We start from the raw sequence: 27,875 nt of genomic DNA, 5'->3' as shown, positions 1-27,875 counted from the left end.
ATTAGAGCTTTATTAAATTCAAAAATAACAAGGTATATGTTGATGGTTGACTGATAATAATGGTGGTGATTTATGAAAACGATGGAGAACTGTTTTAGCTTTATTTGTATTGATTGTATTCAATCTCTCATTAGTACATATTTCCTTTGACTTTGCTTACTAATCTGCTATCTAATGATTATAAACATAATGACGCAAGTTACACGAGTCCGTGTCGCTGATAGGACGTATCTGTCGTGAATTTAGGCCCAGGCTTTTAAGTTTTAACATTAGATTTAACACGGAAGAATAAAACGATCGATTTAGCATATAAATTCAGCAGAAACAAGAAATTTGAAAGAAATTGCAAATAAAAAAAGCTTCAAGTAAAGGTTGCTATAGTCTGCAGGTTCTATTAATAGAAAACTGAGTAGTCTTTAAGAAGATAGATCTTCCATTATCAAAGGATCGCTCTGTCCATGCGTTGAAAGGCAGTTAATGCCCTGCCCATTTCAACAACCTTATTACGTTCATAATTAAGGTGGGTTTGGAGAGGCCATCATACCACACGTGCTCGTTTGATGTACACAAGTATATAGGAACCATTTAATCGATTGTCCATCATGCTACATGGAAGTGCTTTGATTACAGCTTCCTCCCCCTTATTTATTTTTAAATTGTTTGATGAAGTTTTTGTATCGGTTTTATTTGTCCCCTATGAGTTAATAGGTCAATTCATGACTTGCCTGACCGGTGCTCTAGATGCTCATGTATCGAATACTGATAAATAGTTGTAATGATGTCCAATTGCATGTAAATGTATCGAAAAACATAAAAAAAAAATATTTATTATATTTTGTTTAATACCCAATGCGTTTAATAATATATTATATAAGTAGGTAAATAACCTTTAGAGTACATATGATTATAATAAGAAAGTAAATTTTACGTACTTGGCGTTCTTAGGTTTGGTCTCCGGCTGGCAGCACGCGCGGTACCGCAGCACTGCCTCGGTGGGAGTCAGGGCGTCGGTCTCGTCCGCCGGCACCTCACACTCGTCCGTGACGAGAGGAGCGCGCGCCGGCGACGTGTGCGACCCGTACCCGTCGGAATTCAGCTGTTAAATTATTATGTTTTTTATTAAAAAAACAATTTTCAAATATACACTTATGCGTAGTAAGAGTCTAAAGTTCCATATCTTAAAACAAAAAGAATAGCTCATTCATAGGATTTGGTTATGACATATTACAAACTTGATCTACATTCATGGTCATCATATTAGTACGGAACCCTCGGTGCGCTAGACTGACTCTTACTTGACCGATTTTTTTTGTTTTTAACTCCATTTTACTGCTATGAGCCTCATCTATGTACTCGTACATATATCTTTCTAGTATGTATGTATCAATTTATCAGTGTCAAGTCTAGCAAAGCCATTTTGTCCAACTTCCTCCTGTCCCATTTCAATTCAATGACAATGCAGTTTTTTTATAATATAAATGTCCTTTCCACAAGGACGGCGTGAAAAAAAATCTAAGCATATTTGTTTAGTTTTCAAGCTTTTCAGTAATAAATATTATCGGTTTTTTTGGAAAAGTGTAAATCAATTTTGATAAATTAATTTAGGGTTAAAAATCTAACTATCAATAATTATCAAAATAGTTCCAAAACAAACATACATATAATAAAATATACAGGTTAGTCGAGTACCTTCTCTATTATCTTTCCCGGCTAATAACTAAGTAATTATAATATATATAGAGTGTTTCTCGTTTTAGCACTTCATGTATCACATGTTAAATATTCATTTTCCACATATTACCTTCATCGAGGTCGCTTTGAAACCCAAGGGCACTTCTCAGACGAATAAATATATTAGAGAACCCTTAACCTATATCTTTTTGTAGATTGCCATTTCAGCTCCAGGCGTAGCCTCCTACATACATAGATATAAGGAATAATGGAAAGAGACCATAAAATTTCTAAACTTTTATGGTTTTAGATATTTGTAAGTATATTTTACATTTATAATAATTTTCGTTAATATCTTCTAAGTATAAAAACAAAACAGCACAACCATATAATAGCTGTTTTACTCTATGTACAAATTCAAAGAGAAATCAATCAATACTTAATATTCTCTAAATACCTTTATTTCCTGTCGTGTCTTAAAAATACAAAATCATTCAAAATTATCATAGCCTTTTGTTTACATTGTGTTTAATTATACATTGAGAAAAAATTCCCACTATTCTTTAAAATAATACACGTTAATGAACTAAGTACGGTTGAGCACTTAAAATTACATCACGAACATACTTACGCCTGGAAAATTTTGATTTCATCCATACTGTTTAAAATTTTAAATATTCTTTTATAACAGCTGTTAATAGAGAACCCAATAACTAGCGAATGTTTTTGAATATATGGGCTAAAAAAAGCTTATTCCCACATGCACTTATAGCTAGAGAAAAATAGTAAAAATATCCCATTTTTTGATTTCCTCCTCAATTAGAGACAGAACTGAGTAAGAGATGCCGAGTTAAAAAAAGAGATCTCTCATCTCTCAGTTTCTTAAATATTATTCACCATATTTAATTTCAACTTACTTTGACTATAGTGCCGACCTGGGGGTCGGGCAGGGGCTCAGGTTGTGCGCGCTGGTCGCGTTCTACGCCGTCTATGGGTGCGCCAAGCAGCCGCTCCTTCATCTCGTGGATGTAGGGGCAACGCTGCATCGCGATGTAGAACTCGCGAACGCGCACCTGTCGACACATATTTATTTATTATATAACAATTACAAATTTTATTAAATTGTAACATAATTATACATTTTCCTGAATCTTATTATAGAGTTATATATGCGAATGCGAAATATGAAACAAATTTGGTTACTCTACATTTGTAGCTTCCAGCTGTATCCTGTACACATCAGGGTATGGATAGATTATCTGGAAACCTACTGCTAATTGTATGCTTACCAAATTAAGTGTGGTATAAGCTTTTAAGTGATACTTTAAAATTAAATACATTGAATGTACTTAAATGAAAATTACAGGAAACTACAGTAGTAGTTCCCTATAATTTCTTATCTTATTTCCCTACATTTTTATAAATAGTAATTTAACGTATATAACGTATCTGTTACAACATCCTAGTAATAGTATAAATGGGAAAGTCTGTATGTATTGTAATTCAATCATGCAAAAACATTGCTGATGAAACAACATGCAGGTAGAATTTTTACTTTGAACTAAAAACTTTTTGTTAATAAAAATGTTTATTGTTTGCCGGGTTAATAACTAGCATTAAAACCAAATTTTAAGGTTCATTAGCTGCGAGAGATGGTCCTTCGTGGGCGGATTAATTAATTCAGTTAAATAGAAAATATATCCGTTCAATCTTTACTTTCCGCATGGATAAATTCGTATACACGAGTATTATAAACAACTGTTTTAGGAGCTCCTAATTTTATGTATAGGCTCCTTTTTTCATTCTTGTCGCGTAATAAAAAAAATCGGAAAATATAGTAAGCAGAACGAACCTAGTGTTAAAACCCTCCGTTCCCCATTAAAACACAACCATTCCACACTTTCCTCCGAACTCTCCTGCGTGTTAAGTGGCGAAACACAACGTCGCGTTGCTTCGTTGGTAACGAAGAATGAGAAAATGAAAATAATAAACATTTCATCTAATGTTTATTTATATCTATAAAATGGTAAATCCTGATGCATTCCCTATTCAACTACTACAATATGGTCCCTTGAGTGTTATTTCCAAGGCGAAGCTCTTGTGCACCAGTGCACAATACTCATCTACATCATGACATTGTAATACTCGACCTCGCTCTTAAAGCGTCGACGCGACTGTCATGTCTTGAAAATGTAACCTTGAAATTTTCGATATACTTATTTTACGGTTTATATAGGTTTTATTGGTAATTTACTTAAATAACTACACCAATTTAAACATTTGTATAATTGAGTTCGTCGTGCATGGCGCAGTGGAAAAATGTTTCCATTAAAACTGGATCCCTGTAGGTTTGATTCCCACTCGGGGGTAATGATTTATTTTCATTTCACCCTTCGATCACACACTGTATAACATAGATCGAAGATTTCACCTCTGGTAATCATGACGTGCGATGTTGAATTCCGCCGCTCAATAAGCTTTATCTCAAATTCAAGCGGAAGTGTGGAACGGAGTGTATTAACACTAGGTTCTATCTCTGTATACCTTGCTAAATGCAGGCCAAAAGGAAAGTGTGTATATTAAAGTAAGAAAGAAATATAAATATTAGATTTTTTTTCATTGCAGCTTTTTTTAATAATGCATCCTTTTAAAAAATATAAAAAACTTTTCTTGCTACAAATTTTGTTTCTTTAATTGCACTTTTAGTAAATCTGCGTCTTGAAATATTTTTTAAAACTCTTGTCGCCTCTTAAATTATAAATTGTTACAGATAAATAAAGTGACTATTTCTCACAGAAGTTTTATAACATCTAAATAATTTTATGCATGTATAACATGTTTCGAGGCGCGCACTAATCTCAGAAACTGTCATTAAAAATATATTTCTATATGAAATAGTTAATCCACTGTATCTCCAGTTTACCTCGGGCATTTAGAAAGAGTCATCTGTCATATATACTACACAGTCCTTAATTATTTCCATTTGACCACCAGGCGTAGCCACAGGGAAAAGTAAGTAATTTATATGCATTGAAGATATATTTTTAAATTTTTTATAACATTGACGATTTACATTTAATACGGTAGAAATCTCAAAAAAAGTGTTTTAAGGTAAATAAAAGTTTCTTTGAATATGCTAATACCATCATTAAAGCGGTGCTTGTATGTAAATAGTGTCCGTTCCCGCATTAACACAAAACAAAACGAAACAAAAACTCGTTGAGTGACAAAATATATGGTACAAGATTACATATCAGTAATATTATTCTAAATAAAATCCTTATACTTGCTGTTTAACTTTATATAGAAGTGTTGCTATATTCAAAAATTTAAATAAGAAAATTCATCTCTTTCTTAAAGACCAATTATTAATGATGTTGGTACGTTATCTTAATTAGAATAAAGACGTAACAGACGTTCGGATCGACTGACAACGCCATTTATTTAAACACGAATATAGGATATAGCTAAATTAGAAAATTACTTACATTATATAAGGCAAGGTAAAGTGAAAGATTGAATACAGATAATAAAGAAAATATGTCCTACCCTATACACTACATGCAAGTTATTATAAAAAGTAATATTATTCCAACAAAAGCTCAGGAACATTGAGGTTGATTAAAAAACAACACATTTCTAATTCCAGCTTCATCGCCGATATAAATGTTTTGAACGGAAAAGCGGCCACCATGTTTTTACTGAGTGAAACGACAGCGTTATATAGGAAATACTAGGACAGTCTCATCCGCTTCGTGTGGGTTCTTCACTACATATGGCATAGTAAGACGAGACCAATTAATTTCCTGGCAACTTTGTCTAAAATGAATTCGCATTAAAAGATATTAGAAAATCATAATATTTATTATTTGTTAAATGAAAAATATGGTTGAAATGACTTCAAATGTTATTAATGACTTTTTTTAGCTTTGAGTAGGCAGAGGGAATTCAGTGTTAAGACACTCCATTCTCCATTTTCCACCGAATTTTTTTGCGTCATCACCAGAGCGTAGAAATGAAAATATAAATTTAAATAAATATTTCATTTCCTCGAATGGGCCACGACTGGCCTCTGGTTCTAAATATCTAGAAGCATTATAAAGAGTTATTTTTAATTAAACGCATATAAAAACGGTCTGCGAACAGTGATACCGTTTTGCTTGGGATGGTACAATCGATATAGTAAAACGAGGTCATTAGGTCACTGGACTGTACACTAACAGAAACTTACTTACGCTGACAGTTTTTAATCTATAGAATAAGAATCAAGGCGAATGAAACTTGATACAATGTGGGTACCGATAGTGAAAGACTCCATTGAGATTATAGCATATGTTTTGTAAGAGATGATTAATATTTGTATTTAAGAGTGATAAAAGAATACCAATATAGTAATCGATGATTCACAAACTATTTAACAGGTTCGATACTATAAAAACAACAAGATCTTCGCTTACTTTCAAGTTATATTTTTTTTAGTTTCAATCTGTATTTCGAATATATATAATAAAGGGCAGCTAGAGACAACATAATGTTAAGTCACAACAACGACAATAACTCCGTTCCGCATTTTCTGTTCAATTTTCGAAACATTCTTGAGTTGCGGAACTCAACGACGTGCTTTGTCTTTTTACAAGAGCGAGGAAATGAAAACGATTTATTCTCCCGATCCTGATCTTATTTTATAAGAATTAAATACTTATTTACTCTAATAGTAACCGAACCCACACACGCTTTCGCGTCGTTGCGCCAAAATGGCCTCAATTTCATTATTTTATATTATAAATTTTACTATATAAAATTAATGAACACATTTCTATTTAACCTACATACAAACATTAAATAAAATATATGAACCGGCAATAACTTTCATAGTTCCCTTGAGTCACTTAATAAGCTTTACCCTCCTCTGCTTCAATTCATAATAAAGCACAATATAGGTCACTAGCCTTAAGTAGAAATATCTAAAGTGAAGAGATGAAGTACGTCCATCGCAGTTGTTTTTGTTCTTCACTGTCACGTCTTCTAGGTTAATTCATACAGTAGACTACTTTCAAACTTTTTTGTTGTTTGAGGCTGCCCTTTAATTTTCTACGTATTACATATAAAATGACCTAGTTCTGCCAATCAACATACAATGCTTCGAAAATTCGAAACGGAGAGTTTTAACACTAGGTTCCCTCTGTCTACTTTGCTATATTTGTGGAATATATAGTGAGTAAAAAAAAAACTTTTGTATTTTATATGAAAAGCTTTAAAATAAAGTTTTTGCTTATTAATGACTAAGTAAAGGCCCTTGAAAACCAAAGGGAATCTTGACCTTCCTACACGTGTCAAGCTTCCCAGCAGGCTTGACGGAAATTGCTTTGTTAGACCTCATTTTGAATGGCAATCAACAGGTGCCAACAGATCAATACTAACCTAAATACCTATGAATTTATACGTGTTTAATTAAATCTAAATTCTATTTGGTACATTTTACAAAAGAATTCTACAAATATATGCATATTTTTCATTTAAAAGAGCCAATTAGCCTTAAGTTGCCGTTGTTACTTTTCTCTTAATTAACATTAAACTCTTAAGTTTTATTGTTAATCGTACTTATTATTGGCTCTATCTAGTAGTTGAATACTAAAGCTCTTAATATAAACAACATTTTAAAAGGCCAAATATTATATGAAAAAGAAAACTGCCAAATATATAGAATTCAAGTACCTAATATATTCACAAAAACCTTTAAAGTTAAGAAATTTAGACTGCAAAAGCAATATAATATTACGCAACCACCTGATGCACTCTTGATAGAGATGTTAATATATTTTCGTCTTTTATGATAGAAAACGAGTTTAAAAACCAATAAAATATAAAAAAACGTGAAATTGGGTCAGCTAGCTGGAGTAATGGCTATATTGTAAACATTGGACGCCCACCACCACCATTGGTCCGGCACCACCGATGAGTGACTATCAACAGGTACCGCGTCAGTGACCAGACTAGCGAAGTTCATTAAACCAAGTTCTGACGTAACGCATACTTACTTGTTATGCGATTTATAGAATGCATCGAAGCGGTAATTTATAATCAATGGACGTTCCCCCTGTTGCATATTCTACAGTTAATGACTACTATTATTTTGAAAGTTAAAAAATAAACTAGTTTTGGTCATGGAGTCTCGTTTCTTTTATACTTTCTTCTGAAAAGAACTCTGTCTGAACTTCGTCCTTAACATAAATTGAAGATAACAATGTTTCTTTTTAATTCGGTAATGATTAAATGTGAAATAGATACTGCTATTTCATTTAAGACTAGCGATCTGCTCGTGGCTTCGCCCGCTTGAACTGCATAAGCATTAATTATTATTATTATTAAACATTATTAATTTGGGTTCTAGTTTTATAATATTGCCGCCATATATGTGCCCCTATTAATATTTTTTTCTTATTTATCTTCAATGTACAGATATAACTGTATAAATTGTATAAGTATATAAAAAACTTATACACAATTAAACAGCACTATTGGAGATTAATTGCGAAGCACAAATGCATCGTAAGCGGAATTTGCATAATAATGAGTAATTAAACTTATTGAATACCTGATCACCAGGCGTGCAAATATATTGGGTTGAAACATACAAGTAAATTTATAACATCGGTGCATAATAATAATATTCTTTGGAAAACTATAGATAAAATAATAACATTTTCTCATAATTTTCCTCACTAGTCTATGTTATTTTCTAGATAAAGTTATATATAAGGTGGAATTAATCATCTTTTAAGAATGAATTGTAATGATTTTAATTCTAAAATATCTTTACTAAGTTATAGAATAAGATAAGATTCTAAAACTATTACTCGCAACCATTAAGCCATGTATGAAAATTGCACATAGTACTTATTTACTTTTTATGTATATTTACATAAGTTTAAGTTAGCATGTTACCGTCCTACCCGATTTTCACGCCACTTTAACCTTTTTTAATATGCGTCCCTATTTAGGCACAGGCGACCTCTAAACACTTCTGGAAGCGGTACAAATATTTCTAATTTGTTTCAAAATGTACGGAAAAGTATATATTTATGTTATACAATGCTAAGAATTCGGCTATTTTCTTTGATGTGTATTTCAGGAAACAAACATTTCTTTTCAAATGTATACTAATTTTAAATATTAATATTTTGGTCTCTATAACTCTTTGCCTCCTTTCCTGGTATTTCAATTATTTAAGTTAAGCAATCTAAAATATTACTAAAAGATTAATATCTTATAGTAAAATAATGTGCTAAATTACCGCTAAACACGAATTTACCCTTCCAAGAATCGAATGAGTGACGTAATACACGTAAGTCTTTAGTAGCAAATTGAAATATTTTAACAGAAAAATTCTGACAGAAAAATAATTTTCTGACGCCTCCATTGTTTAAATTTAAGCTGTTTGTGCTTTGAGTTCAATTAAAATTGTTTAACATACCGAAACTGCATGTTTCGATGTAAACTCCCTGTAACATAAACATTAGTTACTATATTCGTTAACTTTGAAGCCTGGCTTTAAACCTGCCTGTTGCTTACAGTCGGAACTCCTTCATTATGTCCCTTTAGCTTTGCCTTCATGGTCGAGGTCGTAATATTTAAATTCTACCCTCATTAATATTGAAATTTTGTCACGCTTGAAAATATTATACTCTACCTACACGAGAAATGCTTATATATTTACATAGGGTTTGGTTTTGTTAATTAGTCATATGCTTGCTTTAAAATATGACCTGTTTATAGGAGAAATTATTTCGTAGGTGTTCCCAAAATATCATAGAAAACAATATGTCTTAAATTAAATATATAAGAAATAAATATTTAAATATGAATCATTCTCTAATAAAGTAAAATTTAGTTCTGCATTTCTTTTTCTTTCATCCTATTCTAAAAGACTTAAATAGATAACAAAATGGAGACGCTGATAAGACTTGATTAGACTAAATATGTGTTAAGAGACACTTTAACATTAACTAAAATCTCTCTAAACTAAATAAACTCATAAAAAAATCATAAACTCTATAAACTATAAACAAAAAATATATATTTTTTCATTGTAAACACTAAACAATTTTCGAAATTAACATTGCTTATTGCTTGATACATCTCTAATGCTTCGGATAATCTAAAAACAATTTTACTCTCTAAGTGAAAGTTATTGGCCACTTATATCAGAGTTAGCAATTTTCTCTCCACAAGCCGAGCTTTGCCTACTGGAGCGACGTAATATGTTTATTGCCGTTAATTTTCCGCCTGCTAATCCTGGTTACGGCTAACTTGAACATCGATCGGAGAACTCAGTCACAAAGATTATTAAAAATTATGAAAATATATTTCTAATGTAGTTGATAAATATACTGGACTGGACGTTGGAGTTATAGCTTCCAATCTGTTTCTACTATAAAATATGAATACATAATCATAAAAAAAATATTTGTATGTCTGTTATATAATATTATATTCTAAAAGAAGATATGATGCTTTCCTTTCATATAAAAAAATATTAAAAGTAAAATAACATTACAAGTGTTATATCTAAATATTTAAATGAAAACTTAATTTTTTTATGTAATTCTTCTTTTTATCTATGCAATAAAACCACACAAAGCTACGAGTATGTTATATAATAAGTAGGATATTTTTTAAGCCGTTAAAAGTTTGTTTTACGAGAGAAAATTAAAGTAAAGTGCAACTTGTCGCGTAGATGTTTTACGTTTTAAAAGTTAAAATTCCCTTTGTAACTAAAGGGAGCCTAGAAAAAGAAAAGCTAAATTTGAACGTTTAGCTACCATGGGCATTCAAATACAGTCTGCTAAACTGTCCTTTGTCTTCCATGCCTCATACAAAATGATGAAATGGATGATTTTAAATGCTTTTAACGATGAAAATTGCAACGGCCTTCATTTAAAATAACCATCTCATGTATATTTTCAGTAGCATATTTTTCTTTTACTGAAAAGCACTCATTTTGACGATTTTTCTTTTGAAAATAACAAAGAAATAGGCCTTGTGTTGAGGATATGTGAAACTCTAACTTTTTTCTTACAATTGGCGACAGCTACACACGTTCAATACAAACGATGATCTCATCTATTCGTAATACGCATTTAAACGCAGCTATTATAATTCTGGGACATGACAAGGGATATCCTTGGCATAATCCATTTTCCCATTTTATGTGAACGCAATTTAATTTCAGATTTCACACGAATTTGGGTCAATTTTATTTATCTAAGCGTATTTTATAGCTTCAGTTTTGATTTAACAGGCGTTGGCAGCTAATGTTATGTTAACATATAACATATTTAAAAAATAATTGATTTGCAAAAGGCGATAAAGTGAAAAATGTAAAACGTAGGTACATAATATAGGTACGCGTTTCAAGAGCTTCCCTAAAATTGGGTCATGTACAAATCTGGGCTACGCAAGGCAAATAACCTAGAATCTGCCTAGTACACACTCATTCACTACTTCTCTTATACATACCGTAAATGTATATGAAAAATAAAAAATAATAATAATTTGCATTCAATAAATAATAATTCTCTCTGTTTTCGGCAAAACCAGGAAAAAAATCATTAAAGTTAATATTGAACATTACCAGATAAAACTAATGAACATGTATAATATCGGTCGCTTCCATTAAGTAGGCGTGATAAGATTTTACAATAAGATACGTTCGACATTAACAAATAGATAACGAGGGAAAGCGGACTCTATCCTGGGGTGCGTGGGTAGTTTTCGGCACTGGGTCACCAACCTTTTGACACTGAATTTCAGTCACGGTGGCCGCGTTATCTACGGTCGATTCCGAGAACGTGACGCCGCGGCCCGCGCGGCTCACGTCGTGCGCCAGGGCGCAGGCGTGGCGGGCATCTACGCGCGGCCAGACGCGCTCGCAGGCCGAGACTGGCGTACCGGCGTAGACTGGCGTGCCACTCGCCTCCCGCGCTTTCCCGCTGGCATGCGCACATCCAGCGTGTTGTTCTGCAAATAGCGAGGCCTGGCCGTTCTTTTCAGCGTTCGCGATACACTGAACTGATGGTGTTCTGTTCTCGCTGAAGATGCGCAACCAACTTCAGTATGTTTAAGTAGTTTAACACACTCGTTTCACAATACGCAATCACAGGTTGCTCTGCATGTCTGTTACGTGTGCATTGTTAAGTTCTTACGTACCGGAACTTTATATATATTGTACATAGCTAGAAGTATATCTTGTTATTCCAACCGTTTAATTGAGCGTTGCGTTTCTTGTTTTTAATTATGATATTATCATTAAATATCATTTCCTTTATTGTTTTTTTTATGATAATACTTTTTTTACTATTATGTGATATTTTTACATAATAAATAAGTACTAATGTTTGGATTTAATTAATCGTATGAAATAAAATATATAATTAATATTGATGCATGTGGCATAGGGGCACAAGCGTGTGACTGTAAACAACCTGTCGTAGTTATGGGTTCTATTCCCACTCAAGGAAGTGAAATATTTAATATTTTCATTTTTTTGCCCTGGTTTCTATATAAAGCGCGGCGTTGAGTTCAGCCACTCAACACGCTTCCAGAATTTGTTATAATATACATAGTGAGTAGCCACTCATAGATTATTTTAATGTTACTTACTTAGTTAGAAAAGTTTAAAATATATTAAAAAATGATTAAAAAAACTATGTTATATATAACACAAAAGTTTAACCAGAATGAATAGTGTGACCCAATTTGCCATTGTAAGCGCAGAAAGTGTCCCCAGCTATTTCGAGAATGCATAAAGAGTACCGACAGCATAAACAACGGTGGCCACGTCACAAATGTCGATCGTATAAACAATTTGTTTCCGAGTAACATAGCCGTACCCATATTATAGCTATATGCTATAGCCGCGTGCGTGCCCTCGTTCTTCACTAATACTGTTACCTCTGCCCGGAAATTATGTGCGTTATGGAAATGTGGAAAACTTATTTTTCAAATTTAATGTTTATGTAGTATTGGAAAATTGGAAATAAATATATTGATTTTTTTTTTAATTATACACTAAATTGGCATTATGATTAAGCATTATATACGAGTATGAACCTATATAGCTTAATGAAATTTAACTCTAACTATTTGGTAGTAGATCAATATAAAAGAGCCATATTTTTATAAAATATGAAATATTAGAAAGATAAGTGTGATTTGAGGCCAGTAGTGGCTAAGGGGTGGGCTAAGGGCAAACGTGCGATTATGAACGCGACAAGTTGTAGGTTTGATTCCCACACATGAGGAAATGAAATAATCAATATTTTATTTTTTTCGCTCTAGGAATGAGGCAGAGAAACAAACATAATAGGAACCAAATAACATTTTTCGAGTATACAGATTACGACAGACTACGGTTAAACATTTTTAATTTCGCAAGTTTTATTGCCTAGTAAACATTTTTTTTTAGTAAATTAATGTTATTATTCAACGAAAAGGGCACAAATAAAAACATGAAGAATAACTAACTAAGCAATAAGTAAAGAATTTCGCTATTTAAAATAATACAGAACGAAATACAGAACGAACGAAATGTTATAAAGAAAATAAGAACATTGAACCTACAGTCAACTTTGACATACAATTATAGTTTATACTACAATTAAATTATCTTTGCTCACTTTCTTCTAGATTATGTATAAGAAAATAGAAATGTTTATTTTACATAAAGCATTATCATAATTTACGATATCAGACAAACTATTAATATATCATCATAGTTTTATCCAACAATTTATTATATTAGAAAATTGAATAGATCGATCAATTATATGGAAATAAATTAATCATTTTGATTGATTCCTGGTTGTAAATGTATTATTAAAAGTAATAAAATACATATTAAACGAATTTTGTAATAAATGTATATTAATATTACTACTTTTTACGTTTTTCAAGAGGCGGTATTTATCTTCATTAATGTCAATTTTCATATTTTCTTTTAACTTTCAATATTAAATTTAAAAAGGTTAAGTAAATAAAGTACTATTTTACTATTTTAGTTAAGTAGTATAATAACATAAACTATGAACACTTAATTTGTATAATGTAACTTGTAATTAATGTTGTAATTTTCAAATCTGGCATAGCTATTTTCCATCTTTTTCTTCTAGCAATAAAAGGAAGGCAAAAATAAAATTCAAAAGGAAGTGGCGACCCAGTAACAATACTGTGGCGGTCTTTTCAAACCTTTTAATTAAAATCTTACCTTGAAATGGGTCGCTAGTTATATTAATTACGTAGAACTTTTTTTTGAGAAGATTCAATAAGTTAGAACAATCACTGACTAATAGCCATAGTTTAAGATAATGAAGTTTGATTATAACAAATTTAATATTTTATTTTCTTATACAATATATTTGACTATTGCTTTCGTAACTAAAATAAAAACTACAGTAAAATAAAACAAAACGAAACTCACATTATGTCAGCGTACAAATCCAGTTTAAACATAGGCACACCGTTAGCACGTATGTGAGCTTTTATAACGGAAACATCACTATAAATAATATAATATAAATATATCGAAACAATGTTATTATTTAATAACAAACTAGCAACACGGCGTTACAACACTATGTTTATGGCGGCTTTGGAGCTTTTAGTTTTGCTTTTAAGCTTCCATGTTTTTGTTGGAGTGAAAGAGACAGAAAAAAACAAAGTGCCGGTGTCGGACAAGTTCGGCTTCTTCCGTGAGGCGTTGGCTTTTAGTCTAGACGCTAGATGAATATGGATGGGTGCTCGATATTTAAATGTTTTTTTTAAATTTGTCGTATAATGTACGCCTTACTTAGTAGCTTTATGGTAATCTGTGGAACTAGATTATATTTAGATTTTCGCGTGATTTAATTTTATATTTGCGTATAGAATATTTGATTAACTTTAAATTACTGAAATTGTATTTTTCTATATATTTTTTTTTCATACTTAAAATTCATTAATATTTACCTGAATAATAATCTACTATTATTATTTTACTAAACGTAGTTTGTTAGTATAATATATCCTTTTATTAAACTTTTATAATATTAAAAGTCCATACTATTACAGTCTTTTCTAAGACGTAATGGCACCGTAGCGCATAGGAAACAGATGGGGGGCGGCGAGTGTGGGGTACCGGCTGTCCCATAGTTTCGTAATATGCGTCACACCATCGTAAATAATATGGGAATCATGGGGCCATACAAAAAGATTTGTTCATCAATGGGAATGTCACATGGATGGAAGTGGGGCATGATATGGGGTAATGGGATTTTTTATTATTCTATATATGTATCTCGTTGACTTAATATCTTAGAGAGTATAATAGAGGCCAGTCGTGACTATAAGCACGACAGAATGTAGGTTCGATTTTCACTTGAGGAAATTAAACCATACCATACCTTGGCTATGGTGACGAGGGAAATCGTGGAATTGAGTTCCGCTACTTAACACGTAATGCCTCTAAAGTTCGGCTGAAAGTGTTTTAACACTAGATTCCCTCTGCCTTTCCTGCTGTGTGCGAGGTACAGCGTGACGATAAAACAAAAGGGACTAAGTTTTAAGTGGATTCTACTTCTCAACATTTGTAATATTTATTTAAAAGTGACGGTTTTATACAAAATAAGAACATAATAACAAGTAATTAATAAAATTCTGCATGATTTCACATTTGCACCTGCCAAATCTGAGGACAGGTGCAGTTTGCAGATGTTTTAAAAATATTAAAAGGTATTTTTTAACAAAATCGTTTCGCAATATAATAAACAAGTGCTATAAATATAAATTACGTAGAAGATCTCTCACTTTCTTATGAAATATTAGCTAAATGAGCCTAGTAAGAGCCTGTGCTAGTCTCTGTTTAATACGTTATAGTTTTAAGATAAAGAAGAGAGCTGTCACTAAGTTTTCTATGTATATTACAAAGTGACGCCACGAAAATAAAAATAAGGTTTTAATAATGTAAACACCATAACGCTATAGATACACATACATATTTGTCCAAGTGCAAAATAAAACTTACAGAAAAACTTTTGAAAGGAATGTTTATTTTTAACACATTCAGTATCTATCTATTCTTATCTTTATGCATTATCCCCCATTTAGATGGTATTTTCCGGATAAAGCCCATTGACTGTCGCGTCGGTACTATCAAACAGCATAGCGTGCACGTCCAACATTTACGTGACTAGTTGTCATAATACAAACAGTGTAGTGCCCACATAAATTTTAATCGCTTTCTTAAATAAGGGCACATTTTTAATTTTAAAGTTAATTAATATTTATTAGATAGAGTGGAAGGTACAGGGGCACAATCGTGTGACTGAAAAAGCTACAGGTTGCGGGTTCGATTCCAACTCGTAGAAATTAAATATTTTATAAGTTAATTTCCCCGCTCTGGTAACAAGGCAAAAGCGTGGCGTTATGTTCCGCCACTTAACACGTAAAGTTTCAAAATTTCGGCGTTAACGGAGTGTCTTAACACTAAGTTCCTTTTGCCTACATTTCTATATCCGGAATAGAACGTGTGACTAAAAAAAACGTTTTAGCTTTTTATTAAATGAAAAGTTCTTTGAATTCAGTAATCACAATGAGGGACATCGCAGTGTAAGTGATAACATCTTTAATTAATTAAAAATAGAACTAGCTTACTTTAAGATAACATCTCTATAGAAATGCTTTTACTAATTAAAAAATATATTTACTCCGAATTTTTTTTTAAAGTTATGTCTTTTTCAACTAATAATATTTCAATATATAAAAAATAATATTAATTTTATTATGTTCATGTTATTTTTTTTTGCCTAGGCCGTCATGGCGCACCATTACATCGGTTGACTGTAAATACAAAGGTTGTGGACTCGATTCATACTCTGGTCAACACGGCGCGGCGTTAAGTTCCACCACTCAACACGCATTGGGAATACGGTAAGGAAGAAATAGAATATATTACCACTCACTACTACAGTAGTTTAGTTTCACAAAAAAATTAACGATTTGTCAAAACTAAATTTACATGCCAGTTTTAGCCCTTACTTGATCTCTTTCTAGTCGTGCGGGACTGTCGACTGACTTTAAAATAAAGTAAAAAAATCTTAATAGAATTCGAGTTCCCATATCTAATGCGATTTTAGATAAGGTTGTACTGATGCTTTAAATCGATTTGGCAAAACGAATAAATAATCTTAAAATTCTTAAACATTTCAAATTTTGTTTTGATGCTATTTAAATAAAATCTGTCACGGTAAGAGTAGTGTTGTGTACTAGGAGTGTCGTAACATTTCGTTTTAAATAGTGTTCCTTTACAATAGTTTAGAGAAATAGTTCTCTCATTTACAAGTTATCAAAGGTACATCAATATGCAGTGTAGCGCCGCGTCGGGCACACCTCCCCGGATATTGCGAAATTACGGAATAATACTCGTAATACGTTGTATGTATCGGTACACCTGTGTCTTTGTGCACCAGATGAAAATTAAAAATATATTTTTGTGTCTATACTTCTATATATTTTAATATAAAACATAAAAATATGTAAAAATAAAATTAAATTCGGTAATTTTAAATTTAATTCAAAGTACAATATTAGCCTAGTAAAAAGTACATTATAGTTAAAGAAATATTAATCTTAATTTATATACAAATAAGAAAATCTTAATTTTGTATGCAAACATTGTCAGCGTAAAACTGTTTAAGACACCAGTATATTTCTCATAACTGATCTAACCGCAGTAATGGTGATCGAATGGCTCTCATTTCTGTCTTGCAGCGAGCCAACTAAAATAAAAAGAAGCCAAAAGAAATATAAAAAGATAAAATGGCTAGAATAAATAAATACTATAAGAAAAAAGTATTCATCACTACTAAAACATTACATTAATATTTTTTTAGTTTCACTCCGTATCTTGCTTGTAGCGAGGTAGGCAGAGGGAGCCTAATGTTACTGTTAAGACACTTCTCTCCCCATTTTTCGCCGAGTTCTGGAGGCATTGCGTGTTGAGTGGAGGAACGGAACTGAAAAGACTATGCTCCTGCACCACATCGGGTCTCAACTGGCCACGACTAGCCTCTTAAATATTTATTAATCACAGTTAAAATATAGTAATAAGGCAAACGTGGTACGCTTGCATTGGTCCACCACGTGGTAGAGCATTACAAATAGCGACTCGTACGTATTTCATATATTCGTAAGAAGACTTTTTTTACTGTTATTGATAACAACACGTTAAAAACATTGACCCTTTATATAATGATATGATAAACAAAGTAATACCTTTTAAAAATAATATATTTTTTTATTAATAATAATAATACTTCTACATTAAACAAAATCACGGAAGTAGAGCCTTTATTATTTAAAGAGAGTCCAGACACTGTCTTTAAATGATAAAGGCTCTACTTCCATCACATCGACAAGGTGTCAAAGGGACATCAGCATGCGACGGCTGCACGCTCCGCCGGATATTGCGAGTTGCACCGTAATATTGGTAGCGTAATTCCACCTGTACACATTTGTATATGTATGGGTATTGCTAAATATTATCCCTTTCCTTTCACACTTTTTCATTCTAGCAGGGTAGTCACAAAAAAGTTGATGTCGAGTCTAGTTGCGAAATTTAAGTTTCACTAAAAATATAGACACGTGAAAATAAAATAAAAACATAATATTTGTTTTTTGAATCGTACTCTCCCTTTCTTTCTCTCTCTCTCTTCATTGCACTGTATAAAACGAAGTCGCTTCACACTAATGTTCGCTGAAAAGCTTTTAAAGTTCATGACAAATTAAACTTATAAGTACTTTGATTTTCACTAATAGACGCAGTGATTCAAGATAAAGATAGTTATATTAGAGTAAAGCTGAGAATAATAAAGAGGAGTCATGTTATTTCTCAAGGAAAATCACGAAAAGAGCGGACAAAACCGCAAGCAGAACACTAGTTATAATAAAAATTAATCTTATTAAAACTATCCTACACAAACGTTGTATGTTTTGACATACAATGTTGTCATTACCGAACGTATTAGAGTAGAGGGAGCTGCATTTCTATATTATACTCCAGAGAACATGGGGTGAATGGAGAGTACTATTATAAAACAGTATAACATTAAATAGATTATATATTTCACTGTGCATAAAATGAAAACTCATATTTCAATTCAGTTTTAATTGCTCTATCTCGAGCTTTTCACTTGATATTATGTTTTAAAGCTTAAAATGCAGCATTTTTTTACCTGAATTTGTACGTAAATATATTTTCATATATTAAGTGTAGTTCTTAAAGTTTAAAGATAAACTTATTTTTATATGTGGCTTCGATAGCAACGATTGTGATTTTGCTTATAACGAGTTGAAATGTAATATAATGCAAATACTACACATTTCTCAATAAGCCCACAATATTACTTTATAATAGACAATAATATCGAGGTCATATCAATATCTTGGAATCTACAATACCGACAATCTTTTCAATCTTTTTTATTCATCTTTACTAGCAGGAATATAAGATGCAAAAGGAGTATTATACAATGCAGCCAGTCGCAATTGAAATTCTTTTAGGTTTTTTGCATATACAATATGAATACGTAGGTATTCTTATTAAATAAGTAATAAGTCCAGTTATTAAAATAAAAGTAACCTATGTGACATTGTACTATAAAGTAGCTAATTAACCATATATATCTTTATATAGTCACTTAACAATTTTAATATAAAGGTAACAAGTTCTTTTCCTATTTTACATAAAGAAGAAATATCTAAATATCATAAAAGAAATCATATATGCCGGTTATATGTTCCAGATTTGCAACACCAAATATGAGTTATATTTCACTATATAAAAAATAAAATAATTGAATATTTCCCTTGAGTTTTCATCAAAACAGGAATGCTTGGTGATGCTGTCGCACCTTGTGCTTTAAGGCTTCCAAGTCTCATCACGCTGCAGACAAGTTATGCTAAGATGAAATCTTGAATACCCACTCATAGACATGCAGACGTGCATCTAGGCGCTTGAATTTTGTATACATTATAAAATTTTATAACATGAAAATAATTTCATGATTATATAATTAAAAAAAATATTTCATCATCATGGCTCCGTTAGGAATTTGGATTATTAAAATAAACAGGCCATATGTGGGTTGCAGTCTGTCATAGTTTGTGCTTAATTCATTATTATCGTTTGCTTAATATACATATAATATACTAAATTAGCGTTAAGTTCAGGTAATACAAACGAAAAAAATGTTGTTACACATAAATATTTAAGAATGAACTCTCTATCTATATAAATACATACATATATCAGTAAAAAAATACTTGAAAATAAAATGATTTACATAAACTTCCATCAAATCGAATCCTTTAGAACCGAAGTGGATCTACTAAAGGTGCCCTTAAATGTATGTGCATTAAATCTTGGCAAATTGGCAAAGGGTGCGCCAGACCGCCCACCGAGGTCGACGACCGGACAAAAACAAAGCCGCACGCCACCTGTAGCTTAACACAACCTCTCGTTGTTTAATACAGATCAATTACTATTATTATGCAATTGTTAAATTTATTAATACTATTTTAACTTAGCAGAAAATAAGCTTTAATGACGTTAAAAGTTATATAATTAGGTTTGGGTTGCCAGATAACGTATTATTTTAATGATTTAAATTCAAAAGAACATCCCTTACACTATTTTTTCATAATATTCTTGAATGAAACGATATGAGCAAAGAAAGGGTGACGGACGTATCAAGAACAACTTGAAATAAGCACATAAACGACTACTATTGAATCTGTTGTTCTAGAATCATTATCTTCTAACGCTAATGTTAACGATTTCAAACGAGTATAGGCAAAAAGCTTTTAATAAAAACTCGTTGACTATTCTCATATTATACTTGCCTTTTGTTTTTCATCATACATTATTAAAAATCCACCCCCACTTGTTCGTCACTAATTCATCAACACAAGAGCAGTCCAAACAGGGTACAAAACGGCAACCCCTTGCAGGCCTTGCACCCTTCAATTCGTAAGCCAGATTAATTAGACGGTTCATAGTGACTCTATGACTAGCGCCTCTCTTTTTACTATACATTTGAATAATAACCCTTATTATTAGGTAATAAGGTCTATTTCTCCATTAAGAAAGAGTTCAGAATGCCGTCAGCGTAATAGCAATTACATTATTTGCGGATTCCATTCAAGGAGTGTATTTCACTCGTTTTGGTGTAATGAATGCAGGTTTTTTATTATTATTTTGATCGAATATGTGACCGAGTTTCGATAAAAATATTCAATTTGAAAATTAGAAAAATAAAGATTTTATTTTATTGAAATGTCTTGTTTTGTTCTATATCTATGTAACACTGTTATATGTGAACTCAAGGACTTTTAATATAAAAAATAATTCGAAACTTAATACGATTTTTATGGGATATTCGAGTGCATAAACCATTTAAATCGACATTAAAATACAAAATATACTTATTGTTATAAATTTATTAAGTCACACCATATCATATTTCTTTCCAGCAATTATACAAAACAGTTTAAGCATGCGCTACTAATTATATTGCAGCCACAATTAAAAATATCATTTAATTTAGTCAACAGTATGTAAAAGCGTCCGTACAAGGCCATTGTCAATATTTAAACCAAATAGGCCAGTCGGATTGTAAACGTGTCAGGTCGTGGGTTCGATTTCCACTCGAGGAAATAAAATATTTAATATTTTCCATTCTTCGTTATAATGCCGAAGTAAAGCTCGGCGTTGAGCTCCGCTACTCAACACGTAGTGCGTTCAGAATTCGGGGGAAAAAGAGAAACGCAGTGACTTAACACTAAGTTCCCTCTGCCTACCCTGCTGTGAGCGGGATACTGCGTGAAGTAAAATATTTGACATAACGAATTTAACTGCCTTTGTTTGTGAGTGTCTGTTATCTTTGTGGTATGAACTGTTAACCTTGAACACAGTTAAATTGAAGGTTATTTAAATAAAATTGTACTTAAGTAAGCATTTTTTGCCAGACACCTGTCCGCATTAATGAATGTTGTCAATGTTTAAGTTCACACGAGCAAAATACTATTATATTTCTTTATGAAGAAATATAGCATTAAATATTATTTCTTTTCTTATTCATTGTTTCCTTTCTGCTCAAGTTAATAAGCAATGCAGGGTAGATTGCGGCACTGGCCAAGCTTTATTTGGCAGAGTAAACGCATATAAATATTTAAACTTCTGTAAACATCCGCCTATGCGGGATTTCAACCTAAAATCATTTTATATGAATGGTTTAACTGCATATAAGAAAATAACAATGAAACTTAGTATTTGTGATGTAATTTTTTCAATTATTATGAATGACTTCACAATTAAGTCTTAGAAACCTATTTTACGTTACGTAACAACATACACACGGATTTAAATAGTGTTTAACATGTGACTAGTTTGAATACAATTGCACCTGCTTTATAATTGCTTCGACATATCCTAGAATCATTTGTGTTCAATTATACTCCTTCAAACATAGCAAAAGATATATTTTTTTCTGCTTCACGTTGTGCCCCTCATAGAGCAGGATAGGCAAAGAGAACCTTCCCACGAGTGGAAATTGAACCTGCAACCGTCGCGTCAGTCAGTCACACGCTTGTGTCCCTACGCCACAGCCTATATTTTTTATGTTTTAAAAACTTTATATATTTTACAAATTGTAATTAATAAAAACATTCACTTAAGTTTCAATTACATCGAAAAACACAAATAAGATGGCGTGAAAATCGATTCGCTTACCCACGCTAGTCGCACAGACCTTGAAATCGAGACAACAATACACAATTTAAAATTGAAGTGGCAATTCGGTCAAGAGTCAATTAAAACCTGTCTCTTATATATTATGTGGATTGAACGAAAGAGCCTTTTATGTAGCCTGCGCTATTTGTTCCACTCTCGTGTTTTACTGATGCGTGAGGAGGGGCTGGTTGAAGTGCCAAAATCACTTGTTATTCAACGATTGAAAACTTTTAATGGCAGCCGTTCAAAAATATAAACGGAAACTCTGTACTGATTGCAGAAGTGGGTTGCGTACCCTGGAAATTGATCCACTTTTAAATAATAATAGATTTATAAGAATACGAACTTTTTAAATGCAATTTTATATATAAATGCAAAGGAAGTGGACTACAAAAGAATCCATTTAATCATACAATATTCTCAAAGTTATGAATGTGCCTCATTATATCTTTTTATTTGTAGCGAAGAAAACTATCTTCACTTGACCTATAAAATATTAAAAAGAAATTCTAGGACTCGTAGTGGAATGGAGAATGCACGCTAACTGAGCCATCTATACTAATCTATACTAATATAATAAAGCGGAAGAGTTTGTTTGTTTGTTTGTTTGTTTGAACGCTAAGATCTCTGGATCTACTGGTCCGATTTACATTGTTTTTGTTTTGTATGAAAGCTGCATTCTTCAGAAATGCTATAGGCTATATAACATTACATTACACATATAAACTAATATATTTTAAAGTACTTTCTAATTTGACATGCAATTTATTCTGCCATGTTAATAACAACCGTCGCGTCGCTACGCAACGCCGTTACCGCGACATTTTGATATTCATCCTTATGAAAATAAATATAATAGTCACTCTTAGCATTTTATCTAGATTGATATTATAGTTTACTGTATAACATTCTAATAAATAATTAAGGAGATGTCACTGATTCGAAATGCCTTCGGGAGGTATAGTATGACCGACGCGAACGGGCAGATGACGTTGATGGTTTTATAAATTTTCATACATTTTCTAACTTTAATTGCTGTTTATAATTAATTTAAAATACACTTTGGTTCTCTTCTTTTTTTATTTGATATTGTTGGCAGTAAATATTTTTAGGTAGTTTTTAGGTACGGGTTCTAGGTACTTTTTCTAATATTAAAAATATCCTATAGTTACTTTTACTTCTTATGTTAGTTTTCAATTTCTCAGATAATTTTTCTAATAATATGTCTCTAACTATTATTCTTTTTGATTATTTAAGCTTATATTTTCTTACTAATTCTATTGAAAACTGAAAATATATTTAATAAATATTCTTATAGTTTAAGCAGGCGTAGCCGCGTCCGGGTCCACTAGTATATGTATAAAAGTAATAAGGTCTTTGGTATGCACATAGATTATAAATATTTATAAAGATTATAGCTGCTTTTTTTCTGCTTTATGTAAAGTTAGTTACAATATTCAACGTTTGAAATAAATTTGCGAAGACATAAATAAATAACCTTGAATATCCAATATAAAAAAAATGAGTACGATGTATTATGCATGTACAACTGCATTTAGGTATTTTAGGTATTTATTTTTCAGCTTCACGCTGAATCTCGCGCACACAACAGGGTTGGTAGCGACAACCTAATGCTTAGACACTCCGTTCTCCATTTTCCGCCGAATTCTCGAGGCATTGCGTTTCGAGTGGCGGAATTCAACTCCGCACTTTGTCTCGATACCACAGTAAAAAAACGAAAACATTTTATTTTTCCAAGCGGCGAACGAACCCACTATATTTGCTCGAGTGGCGCGAACCCACGCGTTTACAGTCACACACTTGTTCTCCAGCGCCACGACTGGCGTCAATTTTTAAATATTCCTACTATTATATAAAATTAGACTCTTCAAAGACAATTAGGTGGTTAACGATTTCTCATGATGAGGATGTGACCCAAGCATTACGCGTGCCACAGGACGCACGTTATAACTAAATAATCGTAGTATGTCAACAAATTAAATGATCATTTAGGATTTACGGTCAGTTGTTAAACATTACTTTTAAATACATCAATATACGTATTCTTTTTTTAGCTTTACGATGTATCCCGCACATAACAGGGTAGGTAAAGGGAACCTGGGAACCAAGTGTTAAGACAGCCTGGTTTCTGAATTTCAACCGCGAATTCCGCGCATTGCCTTGTTACCAGAGCGAGGAAATGTAAATTATAAATATTTTATTTTCTGAAGTGGGAATCGAACCCATAACCTGTGGTGTTTTGTGTATGTATTTACTGTTTGATTATAATATTTTTAGACAAGAAGAAATAATTTACTAAGTATATCTATAAAGTCGTCTAATGAAACTTATATCCAATACATCTACTGAATATTCAATACTTTATTTATATTTTACATACATACATATTTATAAATACACGACTATAAAAACTGTATCGAGTACGCTCGATCTTATAATGTAGAACACGCGATAAATAATACTAAAAGTATTTTATAACTTTTCTTAGTCAATAATAAGTTAAAGTTCTGAAATAATCTACATAATAATAGTAAAGGCGTCTTAATTAAAATCAACGCAGACCAGTGGTAGAGTTTACTGTAATTACTGTAATTTATATCGGCGTGTGGTCGGGCGACCGCTAGATGAGCTGATTCTTACTTCACTTTAAAATATTAAAATGTTACTAGACATATGTATGTAAAACTGTAATAAAATATTATTTTTCATGCAAAATCTAATTGTATTAAAAATATTTTATTACAGTTAGTGCTAGAAACTTTTATATAATATAGATATTTTGATTCTTTATGAAGAGGTATAAACAAACAATGCTTACGTTTTCATTTTCCCGACGCGAAAATCACTAACAGAAAAGTCCCATTGTCCATCCAACGGCAGAGCACTCACTACACAAAGCTGTCAAAGCTAAAAGTTTGTCTTAGCTTTTAAAGTATTAAATATACCGGTAGAAAGCGCGTTTTCTAATAATAATATTTTTATACTGTATTATTTATAAGCGCACAAATGCGTTCGCTAACGCGCGATCAAGACCAAAGCTCGGCGCCAACTCGCAGCTCGTTCGCGTTGTTTGTTGCTATACTGTTAGCTATAGGCGACATGGGGTCCTTTGTGTGGAAGCCAGACGCGTACCCTCCTCTCTATCTATAATTTCTCTATAGCTATACTTTCCCTCCATTTCCCATCGATTTTCGACCGCCGAAGTTTGGCATAAGTAAAATTAACTGGTAGCAGTGTGATCCGTTTACCACTGTTTGTGTTGCTTTGAAAATACTATGGTAACTTTTTTTTACTAACGTATAAGAAATATATACATACATTTCTTTTATTATAACGAGTATATAGGATTCTTTTATTACTCAAAAATTACAATAAATAACCAATAAACATAATATAGGCAATATTTAAAATACGAAGAATAAAAAAATCGATAATATATTTTTATTTTACTGTTTAGGAATGTCTGTATGTAGGTGTATGACATATTCCGCTTTCGAAATTGATTGAAGTATGTAGGCAGTGTTTGTCAATATCAAGTGTACCGTAATGGGAGAGTACCTTTAATGACGGGGTGCCAGCTTGTAATCATTTCTATATAAATAACTATTTAATTATTCTACACCATATCTCAGTGTACTTACTATATTTATGTTTTATTATATAATTTTATAAAGACTTCGCCAGTCATTAACATGCTTTACTTGAAAATGATCGAACAAAATATTAATATCAATTAAGTAAACGAGCTGATGATGTCGAAATTTATATGTATCGAGTTAGTAACTAATACAGTTTAAAACATAATATAATAAATATAAAAACTAAAAGCAACAGTTATAATTTTATTCTCTTTTCCATCCATTTTCTTTTTCTTCGTTTTATTTTTATTCTCTTTTCCATTCATTTTTTTATAACATTTAGTCTAGAGTGTCGAAACTTCCCACCACGTTTTGTCTTCCTGGAGCAGAAAGAATCGAACTCGCACCAATTGCGTCTACAGTCAGACACTGTTTAACGCGCCACATCGACCTAAATAATATAATTACTAATAAAAAGCCGTAATATAGAATTTCTTATAAAAAATAGAAAAAATACTTAATAGAGTGCTTTAATAACTTGTAAACCGGTTTCATAGTGATAAAATAGCAATCAGGCAACGAAAGTTGACCTAGAAATATGAAATTATAGCATCTCTATTATCTTTCTACAGAGGCACGTATCTACTATAATTGAAGAATATAGAAACAATTTGGACGTCTGTTAGTTAACCTTAGGGAATGTAATCAAAATATTTCGTTGATTATTAATTATGATAGCACAGTAGAGTCTATTATAGCACCCATAGTTTAGTTAGAGTTGTAGGGAATCAAAAATATTTAGCAAGAAAAGATTTGGATTGTTAGTTTTTATACAAAATAGTAGATTTTCACTCTGTATCCTGCACATTACAGGACAAATTCTGAAGGCATTGTGCTTGTTGAATAGCGGAACTTAACGCCGCACTTTACCTCACAGAGGACATAAATATTTAATATCTTCGAGTGTGAATCGAACTCACACCCAGTCGCGTTTACAGTTATATTATACCCCTTCGCCATGACAGGCGTCAATGGAGTTATTTTCATATTGCATTATTTTTTGAGCTTCACACTTTTCTCGCATATAGTAAGGTAAAGAGAAAGAATATAGTGTTAAGGTACTTTCTTCTCCACTTTCTGTTTGAATTCGAGACCCAGCATATAGTTTGACGAAATTTAAATCTTTTTAATTAATTATGAAATACAGATATTAAAATAATCCATTCCTCCAAGTGGAAATAGAACTCACAACAACCACGTTTCTGGTTGTGCTGTTGTGGTCACACTGTACAACTAGTATTTCTACAAAATAGTAAAAATTCACTTTATCAAAATAATGTTATGATATTTGGGAAGTATTTTATTTTACGTTGGTATTGTGAGGTAAGCTAAATATTAGGGTGAGGGACCCCCGAATTATAATATAGGGGAGGCAAGGCAAGGAGATGCATTTAAGAAATAATACATAATAAGCTTAATAATATGTGGATATGGTACATATTTCCTTAAAATTTGTGCTTTTTTTCTTGCAAAATAAAGAAATTTTGTTTCGAATTACTATGCATAATTTCAAATTATATCTTATAATTCAATAATAAGTACTATAAGGTATTTTAATTTATTGAATAATTGAACCTACTTATGGAAAATAAATATATTTAAAAATTTGTACATGCTCAAATAATATTTAACAAAACTATTAAAATAAAAAGATAAATTGAAACAGAATTACATTTTATTTTATTTTTATTTTAAATTTTATACATGTTTCTATAATTAAT

The 27,875-nt window shown here is 31.7% G+C and overlaps 1 protein-coding gene across 12 annotated transcripts in view; it reads right to left on the bottom strand.

Annotated features, from left to right (window-relative positions):
* Positions 1-25,473, bottom strand: part of OtopLa (proton channel otopetrin-like a) — a 42,891-nt gene extending 17,418 nt beyond the window's left edge. For 5 of the 12 annotated variants that reach the window (XM_085200502.1, XM_085200504.1, XM_085200508.1 and 2 more), the window contains exons 1-3: positions 25,335-25,473; positions 2,589-2,744; positions 933-1,096 (exon numbers count right to left, since the gene is read on the bottom strand). In XM_085200502.1, coding sequence (XP_085056628.1) covers positions 933-1,096; positions 2,589-2,717 — 293 coding nt within the window. In that variant the 5' untranslated portion in view covers positions 2,718-2,744; positions 25,335-25,473. Of the gene's footprint in view, positions 1-932; positions 1,097-2,588; positions 2,745-11,464; positions 11,734-14,149; positions 14,287-25,334 lie in introns of those variants that run through there. The other 7 variants (XM_085200501.1, XM_085200507.1, XM_085200509.1 and 4 more) reach the window with 4 other exon arrangements.
* Between the last annotated feature and the right edge of the window lie 2,402 nt (positions 25,474-27,875).

Source organism: Heliconius melpomene, chromosome 17 (genome assembly GCF_056956725.1).
Source record: "Heliconius melpomene rosina isolate 202511_hmr_F chromosome 17, ASM5695672v1, whole genome shotgun sequence".
Classification (NCBI taxonomy): Eukaryota; Metazoa; Arthropoda; class Insecta; order Lepidoptera; family Nymphalidae; genus Heliconius; species Heliconius melpomene.
Note: the sequence above shows the minus strand (reverse complement) of the source record. Positions and strands in the feature narration are given on the sequence as shown.